The sequence below is a fragment of the Geotrypetes seraphini genome, chromosome 10, assembly GCF_902459505.1.
Source record: "Geotrypetes seraphini chromosome 10, aGeoSer1.1, whole genome shotgun sequence".
Taxonomy (NCBI): Eukaryota; Metazoa; Chordata; class Amphibia; order Gymnophiona; family Dermophiidae; genus Geotrypetes; species Geotrypetes seraphini.
Genome location: NC_047093.1, coordinates 102,854,633 through 102,874,461, shown reverse-complemented (window position 1 = coordinate 102,874,461; position 19,829 = coordinate 102,854,633). Strand labels below are relative to the sequence as shown.

Sequence of the window (19,829 nt, the reverse complement as noted above, 5' to 3'; positions counted from 1 at the left end):
GTACCGAATACATCGTAAGACTTCTTCTAAACATTTTTTCCCAGAAGTTTTCTCAGATTCGAAGTCTGACTCAGAGTGAGTTTTCCCTCTCTGAACCTGAGACTGTTGGTGCAGATATCCCCAAAAGAAGATCTTTTCCTGAAGAATTCTCCTTTGCTACTTATATTAACCAATTGTGCAAAGATTAATCTCTTTCAGTGGAGACTGATGCCTCATTTAATGCTGAATTCCAAAATATATTGAATTTTTGTGGACCTCCAAAAATCTTTTCAAATTGCCATTGCATGAACTGTTTAAACACATCATCAGAAATTGAGAGATGCCTTTAACTGTCAAGGCTGCTCCAGGGAAGATGAATTCGTTTTACAGAATTTTCTCTATTCTGGGATTTGATAATCCACATCTTCCATTCATTATTAGTGGAATCAACCCTCAAAAACAAAGTCTGTAAAGTTGGATTCTGCCAAATCTATTTCAGCATGCATTGCTCAGGCTGCAACTGCTTCAGGATTCCACCATGAGGTGTAGAGCCTGTAAGGTGGGTTTTTTCCCCTGCTGCTTGGATACTTTATTTATTTAAAAAATGTATGAATCACTTAAATCTATTCGATGTACAAAACATTTACATCCACAATTTCAAGTACAAACATTATAAAATGCAGTAAACAAATAAGTCTTCCCCACAAATTTCCTCAATACAGAATTCTTTAAATCTAAAACAAATAATAACCACAGAGTTAGAGAAAGAAGTCCACAAATAATTGTGGGGTCCTTTTACTAAGGTGTGCTAGCCGTTTTAGTGCACGCTAAATATTAGCGCGTGCTAAATGCTAATGTGTCCAAAGACTATAATGGATGTGTTAGCGTTTAGCACACGTTAAAATGGCTAGCACACCTTAATAAAAGAGGGGGTGTGCTTTTAACATTTTCTTAAAAGACATACGATCTTTGCATAATCTCATTACACCTGGATGGGATCTAAGAGGGGTGTAGAGCCTGTAAATTTGATTCTTGCTATATCAGATCTTTGCACTGTTTTCATTTAAAAACAGGATCAACCAGTTTTTCTCTCGCAACATGCCTTCCACTGTACCATCAATGTTTATACAGTACATTCCAGAAGGCATTTATTTACTTCAACTATTTTCTCTATATCAATCGGACAAAGCCTCATAGAACATCTCCCCAACTCTTTATCTCATTTGATCCTAACAAGCTGGGTTGTCCTGTCACCAAACGGACAATATCCAACTGGTTGGCTGCCTGTATCTCATTCTGCTATACTCAGACCGGACAGCTTCTGGAGAGCCGTGTCACTGCTCACAAAGTCCGTGCTATGACAGCTTCTGCAAAGCTGCCACCTGTCTTCAGTTCATGCCTTCACTTCACATTACTGTCTGGAAATTTTTTCCAGATGGGATGGGCACTTCGGCCAGTCAGTTTTGTAAAATTTGTTTTCTTATAGGCCAACTCTCCCTCCATCCATTTCTAGTTAGCTTGGTGGTCACCCATCAGTGAGAATATGCTGCCTGATTGTCCTGGGATAAAGCACAGTTACTTACCGTAACAGGTGTTATCCAGGAACAGCAGGCAGATATTCTCACAACCCATCCACCTCCCCTGGTTGGCTTCTTAGCTGGCTTATCTTAACTGAGGGACCATGCACCTACATCAGGCGGAAAGGCACTCGCGCATGCACAGTGCAGGCTAATCGCAAACTTTATAAACTTAAAGTTGCGATTCACTTTTCAAGTGTCCATACCGGGGCTCTGTCGGTGACGTCACCCATCAGTGAGAATATCTGCCTGCTTGCTGTCCCTGGATAACACCTGTTACGGTAAGTAACTGTGCTTTACTTCATTACTCTATGAATTGTTTACTTTTGTATTTATATTTATTTGTTATACATGATTGTATTCATATATTGTACACTGTATTATTTTATTTATTTAATAAAAATGATTTAAAGTAAAGCTCAATTAAAAGCATTCTATTTCTCTCAGGCATTCTGTTCACAGTCTGACAGAATAGACTAAAAAATAAAAACCTTTACCTAATGTTTTACCCTTTCCTCTATTTCCTTATCCCAGATTGCATTGTAATTAACCCTCTTGGGGTTTTTTCTTTATGTTCTTGTGGATGTTTGTAGAGTGTCTTTTGTGAAGTGTTAGTATGTTTCCCTACCTCTTTTTTATTTTACTTTGATTTTTATGATATTGTAAACCACTTAAGATTTTAACCCTGGTTTTATATTTGCGGTGCAGTACTTCCCCGAAATTCGTGGGGGTTCTGTTCCAGGAACCCCCGCAAATTTTGAAAAACTGCGAATACGGTTAAAAGGCAGGAGAGGCAGGAAATGGCAGCTGGGGCACCAAGGCAGGCGAGGGCAGCTGGGGCGCCAGTTGGTGCAAAATCGCTCGAGGCAGGAAAGAGCAGCTTGTGCACCGGCGGGTGCAAAATCACTCACGGTATGCTCCGACCACCTCTTCCTGTTACTAAAGTCAGGCTACACCAATCAGGAGCTGCTTTGACACACAGCTCCTGATTGGTGTAGCCTGAATTTAGTACAGGAAGAGGCGGTTGGAGAATACCTCGAATTAGTGTGTCCGTGATTTGCGAACTGTGAATTTGTGGGGAACACTGTATAACAAATAAATTAAACTTGCAGGCAAGCCTTCAGCCCTATGGTACCCTGTGGTGCTATACTCAAAGGCAGCCTGCACTGGGTCTCTCCCTCTAATCTGACCTTCCCTTCTAAAAACAGGAATTTACATCAGAAGGGGCTGGCCAAGTCAGATGGCCAAAGGCCTCCATTTGAAAAGGTACACTGGGTGCAGGTTGAGGGTGACCTGAACAGAGAGAGAGAGAGAGATGTCGGACCATTCACAGCAAGGGGAGAAACAAGAGGGAGGCAGAAGGGGGCAGCATTGAATTATTTACAATTATATTTTTTAATCATGATTAATAATTAACATGTTAATTGCAGTGATAATTGCGATTAATGTGCAATCCCTCTTTCTATCATCACTGTGAATATATTCAGCTAATATTGCAAACATTAGCTATAAGCAATATAGGATTCAAAAAGAAAACAAGTTTAAGAATGAGGCTAGAAAATGGAAACAAGATATTGTAAAGAATATAGCCAATTATAGGTCCTGTAACTTTGTGATTTGTCATTGCCATATAATACAACTGCCTTAGACATGAATTGTGAAGGATTTTCTAAACATTTTCTAAACATTGCAGAATTACCAAAGGCCATTGATATGCTCATTTCTGGTACACAAGAGCAAAGTGTCTCCTATGAAGACCAGCCCAGCCAAGTGGTTCCTACGGCACCCTTAGAACACATGGATGGAAGGAAGTCAGAGTGTGTTGTGTGTATGGAACAAGAGGTAATTTTTTTTTTATAGATGATTTAATAATTTTTTTCTCATCTTCCAAACTAGTTGACACTTAAGACTTCTTTATCAACTTGTAAGGATTATTATGTGTATAAATTTTTGGTTTTCCAAGAACACGTGGGATGAAGTGACATTACTGTTGAGTGACATCACCCAAGGAAGTGCACATCAAGTATAATTTAACATAAAACTTAACAATTTTTCTAACAGCATAACATTAGTAATAGGACTACCATGAAACAGTTTCAAAAATATACTTATTAACAGCACTGAAATTCAAATTAGAGAGATATAATACCTACTTCTTATACAACCTCACTCTATTCCTGAACACTCGAGTAGTCAATCCCATCTTGTAGAAAGCTTAATTTATACCTTTCTTACCTCTAGACTGCCCTCCAACTTCCAATTATCTTCATATAAGCGAGACAGTAGGAACTAGTCTTTTCTGCTTGTGTTTATTTTCTTTTATCTTATGTATTTTTCTACTACTAAACATACTTTTCATGCTGCTCTGGCTGTGGCTCTGGCTGTGGGAGATCGCAGATTTTAAGAGACAAAGTCTGGGGGCTGGCTGCTTTGCAGTGCACCCACTTGAACAGCCTGTATTCACAGTTTGGGGCTCAGGGACTGCGAGCATTTGCTCACCCCAGATTTGTCTGCTAGCGGGTTTGAGTGCAGGCTGTGTGGCGTCATGGAGGTCTATCCAGGATTGGGGCTGAGTACATCCCTCCACCCTTTGGAAGAAGAGTGGAAGAAGAGTGGAGGTCTCTGGCTGATGCATTGGGCCTGAGAGGCAGTCAAAAGATAAAGGCAGTCCAGGTTCCAGGCTTCTCTCCCTGTAAGCTTTTGCAGTTTCCATTTTGCAGTTCTCAGCACACAGCATGGCACAGTGAGTAACAGGCTGACAACCTGCAAAATTGATTCAGTGGGGGGGGGGGGTGGTTTCCTAAACTCCTAAATCACATTTTGGGAGGTTTGGGGGCTAGGTTTCCCACCTGAAAAATCCCAAAATCACTGGTTTTTGAGTTTTTATTTTTCTTCCCCAGGCTGTTTTTGGCACTAAAATTGCTGCCGCTTTATGGACCTTCGGTCTGTCCCAGTATGACAATTATGTTCTTAAGAGTCACCTCATTCTGACACAAAACCTGGAATTCCTGGGAGTCCGGTTCACCACAGGAGTGAACAGGTTGCTTCTTCTGCAGTCATGCAAGGAGAAGCTTCTCCAATTGATACATGCCTTTCTGAACACTCATACCCCAACAGCCTGGCAGTATTTGCAGGTACTGGTGTTGATGATCACAACCATAGACATTGTGCCCTGGGCAAGAGCCCACTTGTGACAGCTTTAGGAAGCGCTTGGAGTCCGCAAAGGGATCCATTACATCAACAGCTACCTTGGACAACGGAGGCTCATCGCAGTCTAATTGTCTTTCTCCAGAGAAGTTCCCCTTTGGATCTCCACCTGTGTGACCTTGATGACGGACACCAGCCTTTATGGCTGGGGAGCACTTTGCACGGACCATCTGGTCTAGGGACATTGGTCTCCTTCCAAGAGAAAGTGGTTGATCAATCGCTTGGAACTTCGAACAATCCAGCTGACTCTTCTGCACTTCAAGTATGCACTCCAGAACAAGGAGGTTTGAATCTTCTAAGACAATGCCTATGTCAATCACCAGGGGGGCACCAGAAGTGCACCTCTACGATGGGAGGCTCAAATGCTCTTTTGTTGTGCAGAAAATAATCTTCTAGTACTTTCAGCAGTGCATGTAGCAGGAGCAGACAACGTGCAAGTGGATTATCTCAGCTGCCAAACTCTGGATCCCGGGAAATGGTCACTGTTTCAGAGAGCTTTCACAGGAGTAAAGAGATAGGGACATCTGATGTTTGACCTGATAGCATCAGCATCCAACAGGAAGGCAGTTTGGTTCTTCAGCTGCCATTGTAAACCAGGAAGTGAAGGATATGATGCCTTGGTTTAGTCATGGTCACATGTCAGCCTCCTCTATGTCTTTCCTCCATGGCACATGATAGGGAATCTTCTGCAAAGGATCAAGGCACACCAAGGGCAGGTGATTCTTGTGGTACCCAATTGGCCAAGGTGCCTGTGATATACGGACCTGGTTCATCTCCAGATAGATCAGGGTCTTAAACTTCTCTGTCACGCCTAATAGTTCTTCAGGATCCAGACCACTTTGATCTTACGGCTTGACTCTTCAGCATGCAGCTTTAGAGTATAGAGGTTACTCGGCTGCAGTAATTGCTACCATCTTGTGCAGCAAGAAGTCAACCGTTGTAGTGTATGCTAAGTTCTGGGGTCAATCCCGGTAGTACTCACCTTCCTCCAAGAGGAAAAGGGCCTTGCGATCAGATCTTTGAAAGTTCAGATCTCTGGGCTTTCCTGCTTCGGTCCTAAGCTTCATGGGGGCTCTCTTGCAGCGTTATGGCTTTGGCATCCACTGAGTCAGCCGTTTCCAACTTGGAGTTTTAATCTGATTCTCAGGTCACTTGCAGGTCTGCCCTATGAGCCATTAGACCAAGCTTCTCTAATGGATCTTACCTTCTAGACGGTATTTTTGGTGGTCAATACATTGGCCCGCAGTGTCCAAACTTCTGTCTTTATCCTGCAGAGATCCCTTTCTTCAAATTACAGAATCAAGTGTGATCCTGTGCACTGTCCCCTCTCTTACATAAGAACATAAGTATTGCCACTGCTGAGTCAGACCAGTGGTCCATCATGCCCAGCAGTCCGCTCACGCGGCGGCCCTCTGGTCTAAGATCAGCACCCTAACTGAGACTAGCCCTACCAGCGCATGTTCTTGTTCAGCAGAAACTTGTCTAACTTTGTCTTGAATCCTTGGAGGGTGTTTTCCCCTATAACTATAGCGTTCCAGCTCTCTACAACTCTCTGGGTGAAGAAGAACTTCCTTACGTTTGTACGGAATCTATCCCCTTTCAACTTTAGAGAGTGCCCTCTTGTTCTCCCTACCTTGGAGAGGGTGAACAACCTGTCCTTATCTACTAAGTCTATCCCCTTCAGTATCTTGAATGTTTCGATCATATCCCCTCAATCTCCTCTGTTCGAGAGAGAGAAGAGGCCCAGTTTCTCTAATATTTCGCTGTACGGCAGCTCCTCCAGCCCCTTAACCATCTTAGTCGCTATTCTCTGGACCCTTTCGAGTAGTACCGTGTCCTTCTTCATGTACGGCGACCAGTGCTGGTGAGGGCGTACCATGGCCCGTTACAGCGGCATGATAACCTTCTCTGATCTGTTCATGATCCCCTTCTTTATCATTCCTAGCATTCTGTTTGCCCTTTTTGCTGCCGCCGCACATTGTGTGGACGGCTTCATCGACTTGTCGATCAGAACTCCCAAGTCCCTTTCCTGGGAGGTCTCTCCAAGTACCGGCCTGGACACCCTGTATTCGTGCATGAGATTTTTGTTACCGACATGCATCACTTTACACTTATCCACGTTGAACCTCATCTGCTATGTCGATGCCCATTCCTCGAGCTTGATTATGTCATGCTGCAGATCTTCGCAATCCCCCTGCGTCTTTACTACTCCCTATCAACCAAGAGGTGTGATTGCCAGCCTTTACACCCTTGGGCTCGAGCAAATATGACAAGGTGTTGAAATTGCTGGATGTGCACAGGCTTTTGCTGAGGTACTTAGAGGTCATGAATGGATTAAATTTGTCAGATCACATGTTTATGCTGGTTGGGGCAGCCCAGCTTAAAAAGCCACCATTCTAGATGGATCTAGATGGTGATTTCATTTGTCTATATTAGAGCTAGAAAATGGCCTCCTGCTTTGGTAAAGGCTCACTCCACATGAGGCATTTCTTCCTCGTGGAAATAATCTCTGGCGGTTTCCCCAGAAGAGATTTATAGAGTTGCCACTTGGTGTTTATTGCATACTTTAACAAAGTTTTATAGGATAGATGTGGCAGCCAAGAAGGATTCCGCATTTGGATCTTTGATCCTGGCAGCAGGCTCATCAATCCCACCCTGAATTTGGGGTATTGCTCTATTATGTCCCGAATGTTCAGGAATAGAAAGGGGTTGTACAAGAAGGAAAGATTAGTTTCCTACTTTGGTAATCTTTCTTGTAAACCTTCACTCTATTCCTGAAGCCCACCCTGGGAGCTATTGACTTGCTGACCATCTGCCTCAATAAGTACCAGTAAGTTGGACTTCCAATTCTTTGACTAGCTTTCTAAGATTATCATCTGCAAATATAGTGCACTTTGTTCCAGGGGGATCTCTCACACAGTGCAGGTTGAGTCTCGTTTTCAGTGTTTTATCATTTATTATGTTTACAAAACTTGTTTGATTGTTATGTAGTTTATTAATATGAGCAGATTAGATTTGTTTCTCAGGGAGTCTCCCCGTACTCCTCTCTTTTCTGTTATCTTCAGAAATGGCTGTCTGCTTTGACAAACACAGGAAGTTGGAGGACAGTCTAGAGGTAAGAGAAGAGGAGCAAAACTATGCAAATGAATCTTCCTTATAAGAAGTCTCACAAGATAGGATCGACTATCTGAGTATTCAGGAATAGATTGAAGGTTTACAAGAAAGAAGATCAACAAGGTAAGAACCTAATTTTTCCTTATGCAGTATCAAATAAACATAAATCAGAACATTCAAGTAACATAGATATGACACTAATGCTTTTCTATAATACAACTAATCCTATAGCAGAGGGGCCAAATGCAGATATCAGATGGGGACAAGATGGATGTTACAGAGTGCGTTGGGATAAACAGATGAGAAGCTAAACTCAAGGCAAATTATTTATACAGTTAAACAAGGTATAAGGAACTGATTTAGTTGGTGTGAATGGTAAGGTAGTCCTGATGCAGAATGAGTGTCTAGTCAGTCACTCTATGTATTAAAGGCTTCTAATGCAGCCAGACTGGATTCTGGATCACGGTATAAGCAAACTAGGCATGTGGCTTGGACCCAAAAGTTTAGGGCGCGCCCAGTCAGATGTGCTTAGGATTCAGGAGGCTAGGATTGCCTGTGTACCAAGAGTGGGGGGGCGGGGTTTACAAGGCATGCTCTAAGGGGGTGCACAGCTGGCACACCAGGTCCGGGACCTCCTGCTCTACTCTGCCGCTGCTGCTTTTCTGAACCAGCGGCAGCAGTAAACTTTAAATTCAACCACCTTCACCTCCTCACAGCTGTTGGTCCACCTCCTCCAACATCACTTCTTTGTTCTAGAGCAGAGTCGCAGCCGCAGGGAGGTGCGAGAAGATCCTGCAATGGCTGCATTTAAGTTTATAGTCACTGCTACTATTTCAAGAAGCATATAGCAGCAGTGGAGAGGTGGAGGAAGGATACTGGATGGCACTGGGGTAGAGGGAGAGAGAAGGGAAAAGGATACTGATATGGAAAGATGGTAGAGGAGAAGGGAAGTGGGGTGGAGGGAGAGAGAAGGGGCAGATGCAGATGGAATTGGGGTGCAGGGAGAGGGAGAGAGATACTGGATGGAATTGAGTTAGAGGGAGAGAGGAAGCAGATGCTGATGGAAGTGGTGTGAAGGGAGAGAGGAGGCAAATACTGATAGACATGGAATGGATGGAGAGAGAGAAGGGGGTAGAAGTTGGATGTTAGTGGGGGAGGGTAGAGAGGGAGAACAGATGCTGTATGGAAATGGGGATGGGAGAGAGGGGAGCAGGAAGGATGTGGGGAGGAGAGAAAGAGGGGACAGACAATGAATGGAAGTAGAGAGGACAGAGAGAGAAGATGCTGGATAGAAGGGGTAGAAAAAGAGTATACAGGATGGAAGTAGGGGATGAATAAAAAAAGGCATGAAGTAGGGGATGAATAAAAAAGGGGAAGAGAATAGAATTAGTGAAATACTGGAGAGGTAAGGGAAAGAGGTGGCATGCTGTAGGTAGATACAGTATAAAGAGGGAAATTGAGGACTGAGAGGGAAGAGGACATTCTCTTTCTGAGAGGAGACGAGTAGAAAACATTTATTTGAGTAAGTATACATTATTTTGCTCTGAGCTTTAAACACTGGATCTTTAAAGTTAATATCTAATCATTGCAGTTGCTACTTGAATTAATATACAGTGGTGCCTCGCATAACGGACGCCTCGCACAGCGAACGCTGCGCACAACGAACTTTTTGTCGTGCTCCCCACAACGAACTTCGTTTCACACAACGAAGTCGCCCGAGGGGCCCGGGGGGGGGGGCGGAACTACTCTCGCCGAAGCCGGGAACAGCAGCACCCATGCAGAGAAGGAGAAGACGGCGTGTAGGGGACTCCAGTAAATGCAGAGCAGCAGCTGTGGCAATCAAAAAAAGAGGAGGTCTGCTGTTAAGGTGGACCAGGGTCCTGGAAAATTCGTGAAATCCTGCAATATTACCAGGATCTCAATACAAGTCCATGAGGATCCTGGAGATCCTGCAAATCCTGGTTTTACCCAGACCCGATTCTCTGGTCCTATCTTACGAGACCTGACCCATTTACAGCAAGTTAAGCCATGTTTAAGCTAACGAAAAAAAATCCAGAAAACATCAAAAGATTATTTCCTTTTTAACAAATAGTAATACTGTACCATGAAATACTGTTCCATCATCTCCCTCCACCTTACCCTGGATGCCGAGTTCTCCGGCCCTCTTTCTCGGCCAGCCGCACGCTTTCAGGGAGCAGCGCACGCGCGCATGCTCTGTTGCTCAATCTTCTCCTCTGACGCAACCGGAAACCGGAAGTTGCAGGAGAGTAGAACATTGACCAACTCCAGCAGCTGCGCGTGCACAGCTTTCTGGAAGCGTGCGGCTGGGTGAGGGAGAGGGCCGGCAGACTCCGCATACAAGGTGAGGTGGAGGGAGGGAAATGTAGGGCTGCAGAACGAATTATTGTGTTTTAAATGTATTCTTATGGGAAAACAGGGCTGCAGAACGAATTATTGTGTTTTAAATGTATTCTTTTGGGAAAACGCGTTTCACACAACGAACGTTTCACATAACAAACTTGCTCCTGGAACGGATTAAGTTCGTTGTGTGAGGCACCACTGTATTCACTTGACCCATCCTAATATGAACTAATTCCATTTCTCTCTTTCCTTCCCTGCAGGCAGACATGATCTTTCTAAGCTGTGGACATGTGTGCTGCTGTCCTACTTGCAGTGACATGCTGAGAACCTGCCCACTGTGTCGCAAGGACATCATACAGCGCATCCGTATCTATCTCAGCATGTAGCTCTTGTCCCGCTGTGAGGTCTGAGACTGTTGGGGGTCGAGAGGATGCCACCTTGAATTCCATATACATTTGGGAAGAGCATCAAAATGGTTGAAATGGAAGAATACCCTTGCAAAGACTTAGGCTTCACTCAGTACATTTATCACAATTATGTGAGGTCATTTTACTAATGACTGGAACTTGCACTTTTGCCCTTCAGCTTGAAAGCAGCAATGCCTCACACCCACTGTCAAATTTTCATGGGTAACAAACTCAGTGTTATGTGATACAGAAAGGGGTTTAATTTTAATTTAAAAGCATCTTGCTTGGGGCTGACCTTTACTCTGATGATCCAGTGTTGGTGTAAGGCTTCTGAATTTCAATCCATTAGGGCCAGTAAGGTGTAGGTGCACTCAGTCGGGGAGTGTAGGGGGAGGAGAAAACATGCTGCTGCCAAGAGTGTGCAGGGAGACGTCGTTTAGTGATGGCTAACAAGTGATGGCCAGCTATATGCTCTCTGGCAAGTACATGTACAAGTACATGGTAAAAAAATAAAGGAGGGGGATAGATCTTTTGCTCCAAACCCCATGAGGGGCAATTCTGGTGCAGCATCTCATGGATAGCAGAGTGAGCACTGAAGAACAGAAAAAGAAAAAAAATGGGATTGTTAGCCATTTTAAACCCATCCTTGCAAATTAGCATGTAGCTATGATGTCCTAGAATTCTGTTAAGCTGAGACAGTTTACATTATGCATTAGATATGAGGCACTGCTGCTACTTGAAATGCTTGGCACCTATTCCTAGATGTTTTGACTGTTCCTGTAGAGAGCTTTGACATTTGCTATTTGGGTGCAGCAAGCAGTTAATTTTTAATCTTCCTGTCTTACTCTACATTATGTAGCAATAGGTATACTTGGGCTTTAGAATTCTCAGTTAGTTGTTAATTCAACATGCCTGTGTTTTGTTGTGCAGTGGACTGAGAACAAGGGGAATTGGATTTTATTCCCACTGCAGCTCCTGGTGACCTTAGGCAAGTCATTCAACCTTCCTTTGTCCCAGCACAAAAACTGAAATTGTAAACCCACTAGAAACATAGAACATAGAAAAATGACAGCAGATAAGGGCCATAGCCCATCAAGTCTGCCCACTCCACAGACCCACCCCCCTAAGTCTGCTCTCCTGGAGATCCCGCTCCTAATGACCCATCCTTAACTCCACCCTCTTAGGGATCCCACATGGGCATCCCATTTACCCTTAAAATCTGGCACGCTGTTGGCCTCGATTACCTGTATCGGAAGCTTGTTCCAATGATCAACCACCCTTTTGGTGAAGAAATACTTTCTGGTGTCACCATGAAATTTCCCGCCCCTGAGTTTAAGCGGATGCCCTCTTGTGGCTGAGGGTCCATGGAGAAGGAAAATATCTTCTTCCACCTCGATACATCCGGTGATGTATTTAAATGTCTCAATCATGTCTCCCCTCTCCCTACGTTCCTCGAGAGAGTAGAGCCGCAATTTGTTCAGCCTCTCTTCGTATGAGAGATCCTTGAGCCCCGAGACCATCCTGGTGGCCATCCACTGAACCGACTCTGCTCTTAGCACATCTTTACGGTAATGTGGCCTCCAGAATTGCACACAGTATTCCAGATGTGGTCTCACCATGGTTCTGTATAATGGCATGATGACCTCAGGCTTCCGGCTGACAAAACTTCTGCGGATAAAACCTAACATTTGTCTTGCCTTAGATGAAGCCTTCTCCACTTGATTGGCAGCTTTCATATCTGCACTGATGATCACTCCCAAATCTCGTTCTGTTATAGTCCTAGCTAAGGTCTCACCATTTAAGGTGTAAGTTCTGCACGGATTTCTACTGCCGAGGTGCATAACCTTGCATTTCTTGGCGTTGAAGCCCAGCTGCCAGGTAGATGACCAACGTTCCAACAAAAAAAGGTCCTGTGTCATACTATCGTGTAAATCGGAGCCGCTCACTATGTTACATAGTTTGGCGTCGTCGGCGAATAGTGTTATTTTACCTTGAAGCCCCTGAGTCAGGTCCCCTATGAATAAGTTGAAAAGGAGCGGGCCCAAGACTGAGCCCTGCGGTACTCCACTTGTCACTTCTGAAGTTTTAGAGAGGGTACCGTTAACCACCACCCTCTGAAGTCTACCACTTAGCCAATCCTTGACTCATGCAGTTAGCATTTCTCCCAACCCCATCGATTTCATCTTGCTCAACAGCCTACGGTGAGGGACGCTATCGAAAGCTTTACTGAAGTCTAGGTACACTACGTCAAGGGATTCTCCCAAGTCCAGCTTTCTTGTTACCCAGTCAAAGAAGCTGATGAGATTGGATTGGCAAGACCTACCTTTTGTAAATCCATGTTGACTGGGATCCCGTAGATTCTCCTCATTCAGTATCGTGATTATTTTACGTTTGATTAGTGTTTCCATGAGTTTACACACTATTGATGTTAGACTCACCGGTCTGTAATTTGCAGCCTCCGCTCTGCAACCTTTTTTGTGCAGTGGAACGACGTTAGTCGTTTTCCAGTCCATGGGTACTCTCCCCGTACTGAGGGAGAGATTGAAGAGTATGGATAGCGGTTCCGCCAAGACATCACACAACTCCCTGAGTACTCTGAGGTGTAGATTGTCCGGACCCATGGCTTTATTCACCTTGAGTGTTGTCAGTTCGCAGTAGATGTCTCCAGGTGTGAACTCGAAATTCCAAAACGGGTCTTCTGCTCTTTGCTTTGTCTGTAAGTGTGGACCGTGCCCTGGTGCCTCGCTGGTGAAGACCGAGCAGAAGTACTCATTCAGAAGTTCGGCTTTTTCAGAATCTGATTCCACGTACTTCCCATCTGGTTTTTTTAGGCGTACTATCCCGTCTGTGTTTCTTTTCCTGTCTCTAATGTACCTGAAGAAGGATTTGTCTCCCTTCTTGAGGTTCTTCGCTAAAGTTTCTTCCATTTGAAGTTTGGCCTCCCTGACTGCCGTTTTGACCGCTGCAGCCCTGGCTGTATATTTTAGTTTGGTTTCCACTTCCTCCGTACATTTGTAGGAAATAAACGCCTTTTTCTTTTCTTTAACGAGGCACGAAATCTCAGCGGTGAACCATTGGGGTTTATTGTTTCTCTGACGTTTGTTTACTGATCTAATGTAGAGGTTTGTTGCTTTATGTATGGTAGATTTCAGGGTTGACCACATAGCTTCAACATCATCCGTCTCAGCTTGGTTCTGCAGTGCCCGATGGACAAAATCTCCCATGCATTCGAAGTCAGTGCCTCGGAAGTGGAGTACCTTTGTTTTTGTGTCTGATCTAGGGAAACCTTTCCTGAGGTTGAACCGTACCATGTTGTGGTCACTGGAGGCTAGTGTATCTCCTACCGAGACCTCCGAGACGCTTTCCCCGTTGGTGAGTACCAGGTCCAGGATCACCTGGGCCCTAGTGGGCTCCAATATCATTTGTTTAAGTCGAGCTCCCTTCATGGATGTTAAAAGCCTCCTGCTGCTGTTAGTTGTTGCTGAAAGTATGTTCCAATCCGCATCAGGCATGTTGAAGTCCCCTAGCATAAAAGCGTCCCCCCGTAGCGTGATATTCTCAATGTCTTCAATTAGTTCCGTGTCTTTGTCTCCCAGTTGTTTTGGAGGCCTATATACCACACCAAGATACAGGCATTTTTCTCTGTCTCTGGCCAGATTCACCCAGAGGGATTCCCCAGTGTACTTGACATCTGTGATCCTGGTTGTTTTGATGTCCTCTTTAATGTATAGTGCTACCCCTCCCCCTAACTTACCCTCTCTGTCTTGACGAAGTAAGTTGTAGCCCGGTATAGCCATGTCCCACCCATGAGAGTCTGTGAACCAGATTTCGGATATTGCTACTACGTCCAGGTCGGCATTTATTATTTCGGTCTCCAATTCTAGAATTTTATTGTCTAAACTGTGTGCATTAACATACATAGCCCTCCACACCTTGTGTTTGATAAGTCCATGTAGAGAATTTCCTATCTGAGTCAATGTGACTCCTAGAGAATCGTTTGCAGTGAGGGTACTTACCTCGGACCTAGAAGCGGAGTTTCGAATCATCTCATCAGGATTATTACTTACTGCTCTGGTATGCGAGTGGGTACCCTCCCCCAACTTACCTAGTTTAAAGCCCTGCGAAGCAGGTGGGCTAGTCGGTGTCCAATGACGTTCTTACCTCTACTGGTCAGGTGAAGTCCCTCTTGTCCCTGAAGTCCCTGCAGCGTCTCTCCATGATTTAGAAATCCAAAGTTCATTTCCCGGCACTATCCATGTAGCCACTTGTTTGTCCTCAGGATATGCTCGTCCCTGGCCCTTCCCTTACCTCTAACTGGAAGGATCGAAGAGAAGACCACCTGCGCTCCTGTCCGCCTTAGCCTCTCCCCCAGAGCTCTGAAGTCTCTAGTTGTGTCCTCCGGTGTGTTCCTGGCAGTGTCATTCGTTCTGTCTTGGATGAGCAGCATGGGGAAGTGATCTTGGGGCTTGAGCAGTCTATCAAGACAGGCGGTCACATCTCGGATTCTGGCTCCAGGTAGACAGCAGACCTCCCTCGATTGCATGTCTGGTCTGCAAATTGGTCCCTCGGTGCCCCTCAGCATGTAGTCCCCGATGACTATTACTCTAGGAACAAGTATGGAGCCAGGAGACTATATAAAAAGGAGGGAAGAAGACCACTCAATAGAATCCGATGAGAAAGAATATTATATTTAAAAGGAATGCAGTATGACACCAGGAGGATGTGTTCTGATTTTAGAAGTGGTGTGATGCAATCAACAGTGGTAAAGTAATCTTACTGCAGTGTTCTGGACCAATTGTAATCAATGTAACATATTTTGGGAATCCAATGAAAATGGAATTACAATAGTCAAGTTTGCTCAGGACAAGGGAGTGTATAAGAATATGGAGTGAACTTTGTTGAAGAAATGAGCGAATGGATCGAATTTGGCGGAGAGTGTAGAAAGATGAAGATACCAACTTAGAAATATGTGAATGAAAGGTTAGGGTGTTATCTATCGCAGTGGTCTCAAATTCAAACCCTATGCAGGGCCAAATTATAGATTTGTAGGTACTTGGAGGGCCTCAGAAAAAAATAGTTAATGTCTTATTAAAGAAATGACAATTTTGCATTTTATAGTTTATAAATCTTTCCTTTTGGCTAAGGCCTTCTTTTACAAAGGCGCGCTAAGCGTTTTAGCATGGATTTAGTGCACACTAAATCAACGCATGCACTAACCGCTAATGCATCCATAGGATAACATGCACGCGTTAGCATTTACCATGTGCTAATATTTAGCGCGTGCTAAAAAGCTTAGCACACCTTTCTAAAAGAAGTCTTAATAATAATACTGTCATTTATAGCTAAAGAAACATATGATCAAGAAACTGTTTTTTTTACTTTTGTGATTATGATAAACATACCAAGAGCCTCAAAATAGTATCTGGCGGGCTGCATGTGGCCCCTGGGCCGTGAGTTTGAGACCACTGATCTATCATTACACCTAAGATTTTGGTTTTGGTAAGGGGACTCCTTTCATAGCGAAATATAAAGTGTGTTCTGGTAAATTCTTTGCAGAAAAAAGCAACACTGCTGTCTTTTGAGAGTCGACCTTGAGTAAGACAGTCTGCAATAGTGTCCAGCCTTGCAGAAATGGATGAATAGGATGCAAGAGGAAATGTATTTAGGGGAAAAATAAGCTGAATATTGTCTGCGTAAATGTAGAAGGTAAAGCTCAGAGACTGGAGAATGAGTGAATTGTGCAAGGAAAATATTGAACAATGTTGGACCTAAAATAGAACCCTGCAGTACACTTGATGACCTGATTTCATTGTGTTACAGTCCTGTAGAAGGATTTATGGTTCACTTAGCAGTATTATAAACACGTTACGTTTCTGTTAAGTGGTCTAGAGAAAACCATAACCTTTTATTCAAGTTCAAATATCATGGTCTAATTATACGACACAAACCCAGGCTAATGAGAAATATCTTTATTATGAAAATAGAAAAATATAATTCACAAGCCAGTTGCAGAATCTAAATATTGTTCAAAATATCTAATTACACAAATGAAACTCAGTACATGATTATCACAATCTAATGGTTAGACAACTAAGTAAAACTTCTTGTTAAACACACACACTATTCCTTATAATAATAATCCCTGATTAGCAAATGATTATATTATCACCCAGGTAACTTTTCAACCCTTTACCTTTATCAATGATTCCTATCTAATTCCCAAGCTAATAAAAGTAATTTCCGTATGCTCACCCTTAATTAGCCTCTCCGGCACAATTAGGTGGAAGAGAAAATTTTCTTGTCAGCTGGAAGACGTCAGGAATACCGTTGTAAAAGTTACACGTGTTGAAGATCCTTGATGAGGCTATAAATCATCAGCAATAAGTTCCGTTTATCTGTGCTAAGTTCAGAACAGTTTTTAAATGTCCGAATTTCTATCTCTTAGGCAGAGAATCACACAAGGTAACTTACAGGTCTAATTATTGAAAGAAAAAGTTTACAATTAGAACATCTGTGAGCAGATCTGAGCTTCCCCGGACCTTATCACAGACTAACTAATTATTAATTAATTAGCACCTTTCTTTTCTTGAATCTCATCAGATGACTTCCTCGGACCAATCCAGAAACAGAACTTGATGAATAGCCTTTCTGTATAAAGTATCATATATGCTGGAAGACCCAGGGCTGTTAGACAGATAAGAACAGAATAATTTCTTCAAGATTCACACTGTCCCATTATTAAAGCACAGATGAATGCCCTTGAATAGCAACATTCGGGTACATCCCCATAATGCATCATTCTTCTTACTTCTTGCAAAATTCATGCTGGAAAGTTGCTTGCAGAGAGATTCTTGAAACAATGGTTCAGGCTTGATGACATCATGGAGGCCTAACCTCAGGTGTTAATACGGAAATATCCCTACAGTCCCCCCTTTTGGAGGAGAAATAACTTCAATGGAGTCTATTTCACCTTCAACCTAACTAAGTAGGAAAGGATCGACAAGACCCAAGGTGATATAAAAATGCATAAACATAAGCAATACCATATAAATCAGCAATAAATCAAAGATATCAATAATCAATGGATAATAATCATAAAGGCAAGGGCAAAATATGTGAACCCAGCCAAATAAATGATAATAAAATCACTGAATAATGGCAATATATGATAAAATCAAAAATCATAACTACTTAGCAAGGCACAAAAGGTATGCCAAAGCAAAAGTTAAGACAGGAAGATCATAATCAAAAATACGGCTAGCAAAATTACTCTTTCATAGCCGCAATGAAATCATGCATTCTTAAGTCAGTATGATGGTTTCTGTTGAATAAGATGTCTAATCCGGATGGTCTCATAGAGTGCAAAAACAGAGAACCCAAATAAGAGAACCCACAGGATGGCAAAAATTGGAATAACAACAGTGATAAAAAGATCAATACTGTGGGTATCAACAACTTCATGTACATTGGAGGAGCCAATATGAAAGTCCTCAATATGAAGCTTATCATTATCAACTTTCAGTTCAATGGTGTGGGAAGGTTTTGTCATCAAATATTGTTCAACTTCAAGGGTAAAATTGATGGGATGTCCACGGAAAACATCCAGGATTTCCAATTCAGTTTCAGTAGGAGTAGAGTCCAAATGGAAAAGAGAAACATCGAAAGAAGATATGCTGGAGCAGGATCTGGAACGGGAAGAACAAGAAACCAGGAGAATCTTGAAGGACAACACGGGACTGCGGACTAGGATCGATTACTTTGGTACCAACGCCAATCAGCAGGACAGCCAGGAACAGCATCGGCAGAACTCGTTTCGCCATCTGAAAAACAGAAAAGAGAGAGAACAGCCTAGGCTGTTGCTAGGTTAATGTCATTCATCACAACAATGGTTTCATCCTGGGCAAATTTACTGGGATGACATGGTCTCAGTTGATTAATGTGGACCCATTTAAGGACATCTGCACCTGGAGAATTTGATTTGATGCGAATTTGATAAGCCACAGGTGAAGCTTTTTCCACTATAGGGAATGGACCATGCCAACTTGGCAAAAATTTACTTTCTTTGGCCTTGGTTTTGCCAAAATTGTAATAGAATACCTTGTCGCCAATTTGGTATTCCTTTGTGGTAGTCCTATGATCATAATAGGCTTTTCTACCTTTAGCAGCAATTTCCAGATTTTTCTGGGCAAAAGAAAATGCACCCTGTAAATGGTTACGTAAATGGGTGACATATTCATGAGCAGTAGTAGCGCTAGAAAGATTTACATCATTAGTTCTATACAACAAATGAATTGGTAATGTCATTTCTCTACCTGTCATCATTTCAAAAGGCGTCACCCCCGTAGAACGGTGAGGCGTGGCACGAATAGCCATCAGTACCAAAGGTAACTTCATGTCCCAATTCTTACCAGAGGTAGACACGTACTTCTTCAGGATCGTGATGATGGTACGATTCGCTCTTTCCACTTGTCCCGATGATTGAGGGTGGTAAGCTATGTGCAATTTACTTTTCACTCCGAGCATCTTCCACATGTGTCGCATCACATCCGCAGTGAAATGTGATCCTTGGTCTGAGTCCACTCTCATGGGCAAACCCCACCTACTGAACACATGATTCAGTAACAAGGTAGCGGTAGTCTCTGCCGTACAATTGGGTGCAGGCAAGCACTCAATCCACTTTGTAAACAAACAAGTGACAGTCAACATATACTTATTACCTCGGGAGGAACGGACCACTGGACCAATCCAATCAATCTGGATGTCGGACCAGGGCATAACCAAACCCTTCTTTCTCAAGGGTGCTCGGTGAAGTGGTGTAGAGGGTTGAAATTGACAACAAGTCAAGCAACCTCTCGTATATAATTGCACATCTTGCCGCATATGAGGCCAGTAGGCCACTTGCTTCAGTGTCTCATAGGTAACTTCTTCACCTCTATGTCCAGCACAAGGTTCATCATGGGCATGTTGCAACATGATTCCTCGATATGCACGGGGTACAACCCACTGCACAATACCATGCTTACTCGTCCGAGTGAGCAGGTCCTGGTGAATCGAAAATTTCTCTCTGGAGGTGTAGAGTATCCTCAGTTCTTCATCCTTCTGGTCGTCTTCAGACAATGGATGATCCTGTGGATTCTGTATGAAGTTATAGAACTTTCCCAGGATAAGATCGGTCTTCTGAGCG

At 43.3% G+C, this 19,829-nt stretch overlaps 1 protein-coding gene across 3 annotated transcripts in view; it reads left to right on the top strand.

Moving 5' to 3' along the window:
• Positions 1–11,808, top strand: part of LRSAM1 (leucine rich repeat and sterile alpha motif containing 1) — a 542,506-nt gene extending 530,698 nt beyond the window's left edge. For all 3 annotated transcript variants that reach the window (XM_033960298.1, XM_033960299.1, XM_033960297.1), the window contains 2 exons: positions 3,250–3,398; positions 10,499–11,808. In XM_033960298.1, coding sequence (XP_033816189.1) covers positions 3,250–3,398; positions 10,499–10,624 — 275 coding nt within the window. In that variant the 3' untranslated portion in view covers positions 10,625–11,808. The remainder of the gene's footprint in view (positions 1–3,249; positions 3,399–10,498) is intronic.
• The last annotated feature ends 8,021 nt before the right edge of the window (positions 11,809–19,829 follow it).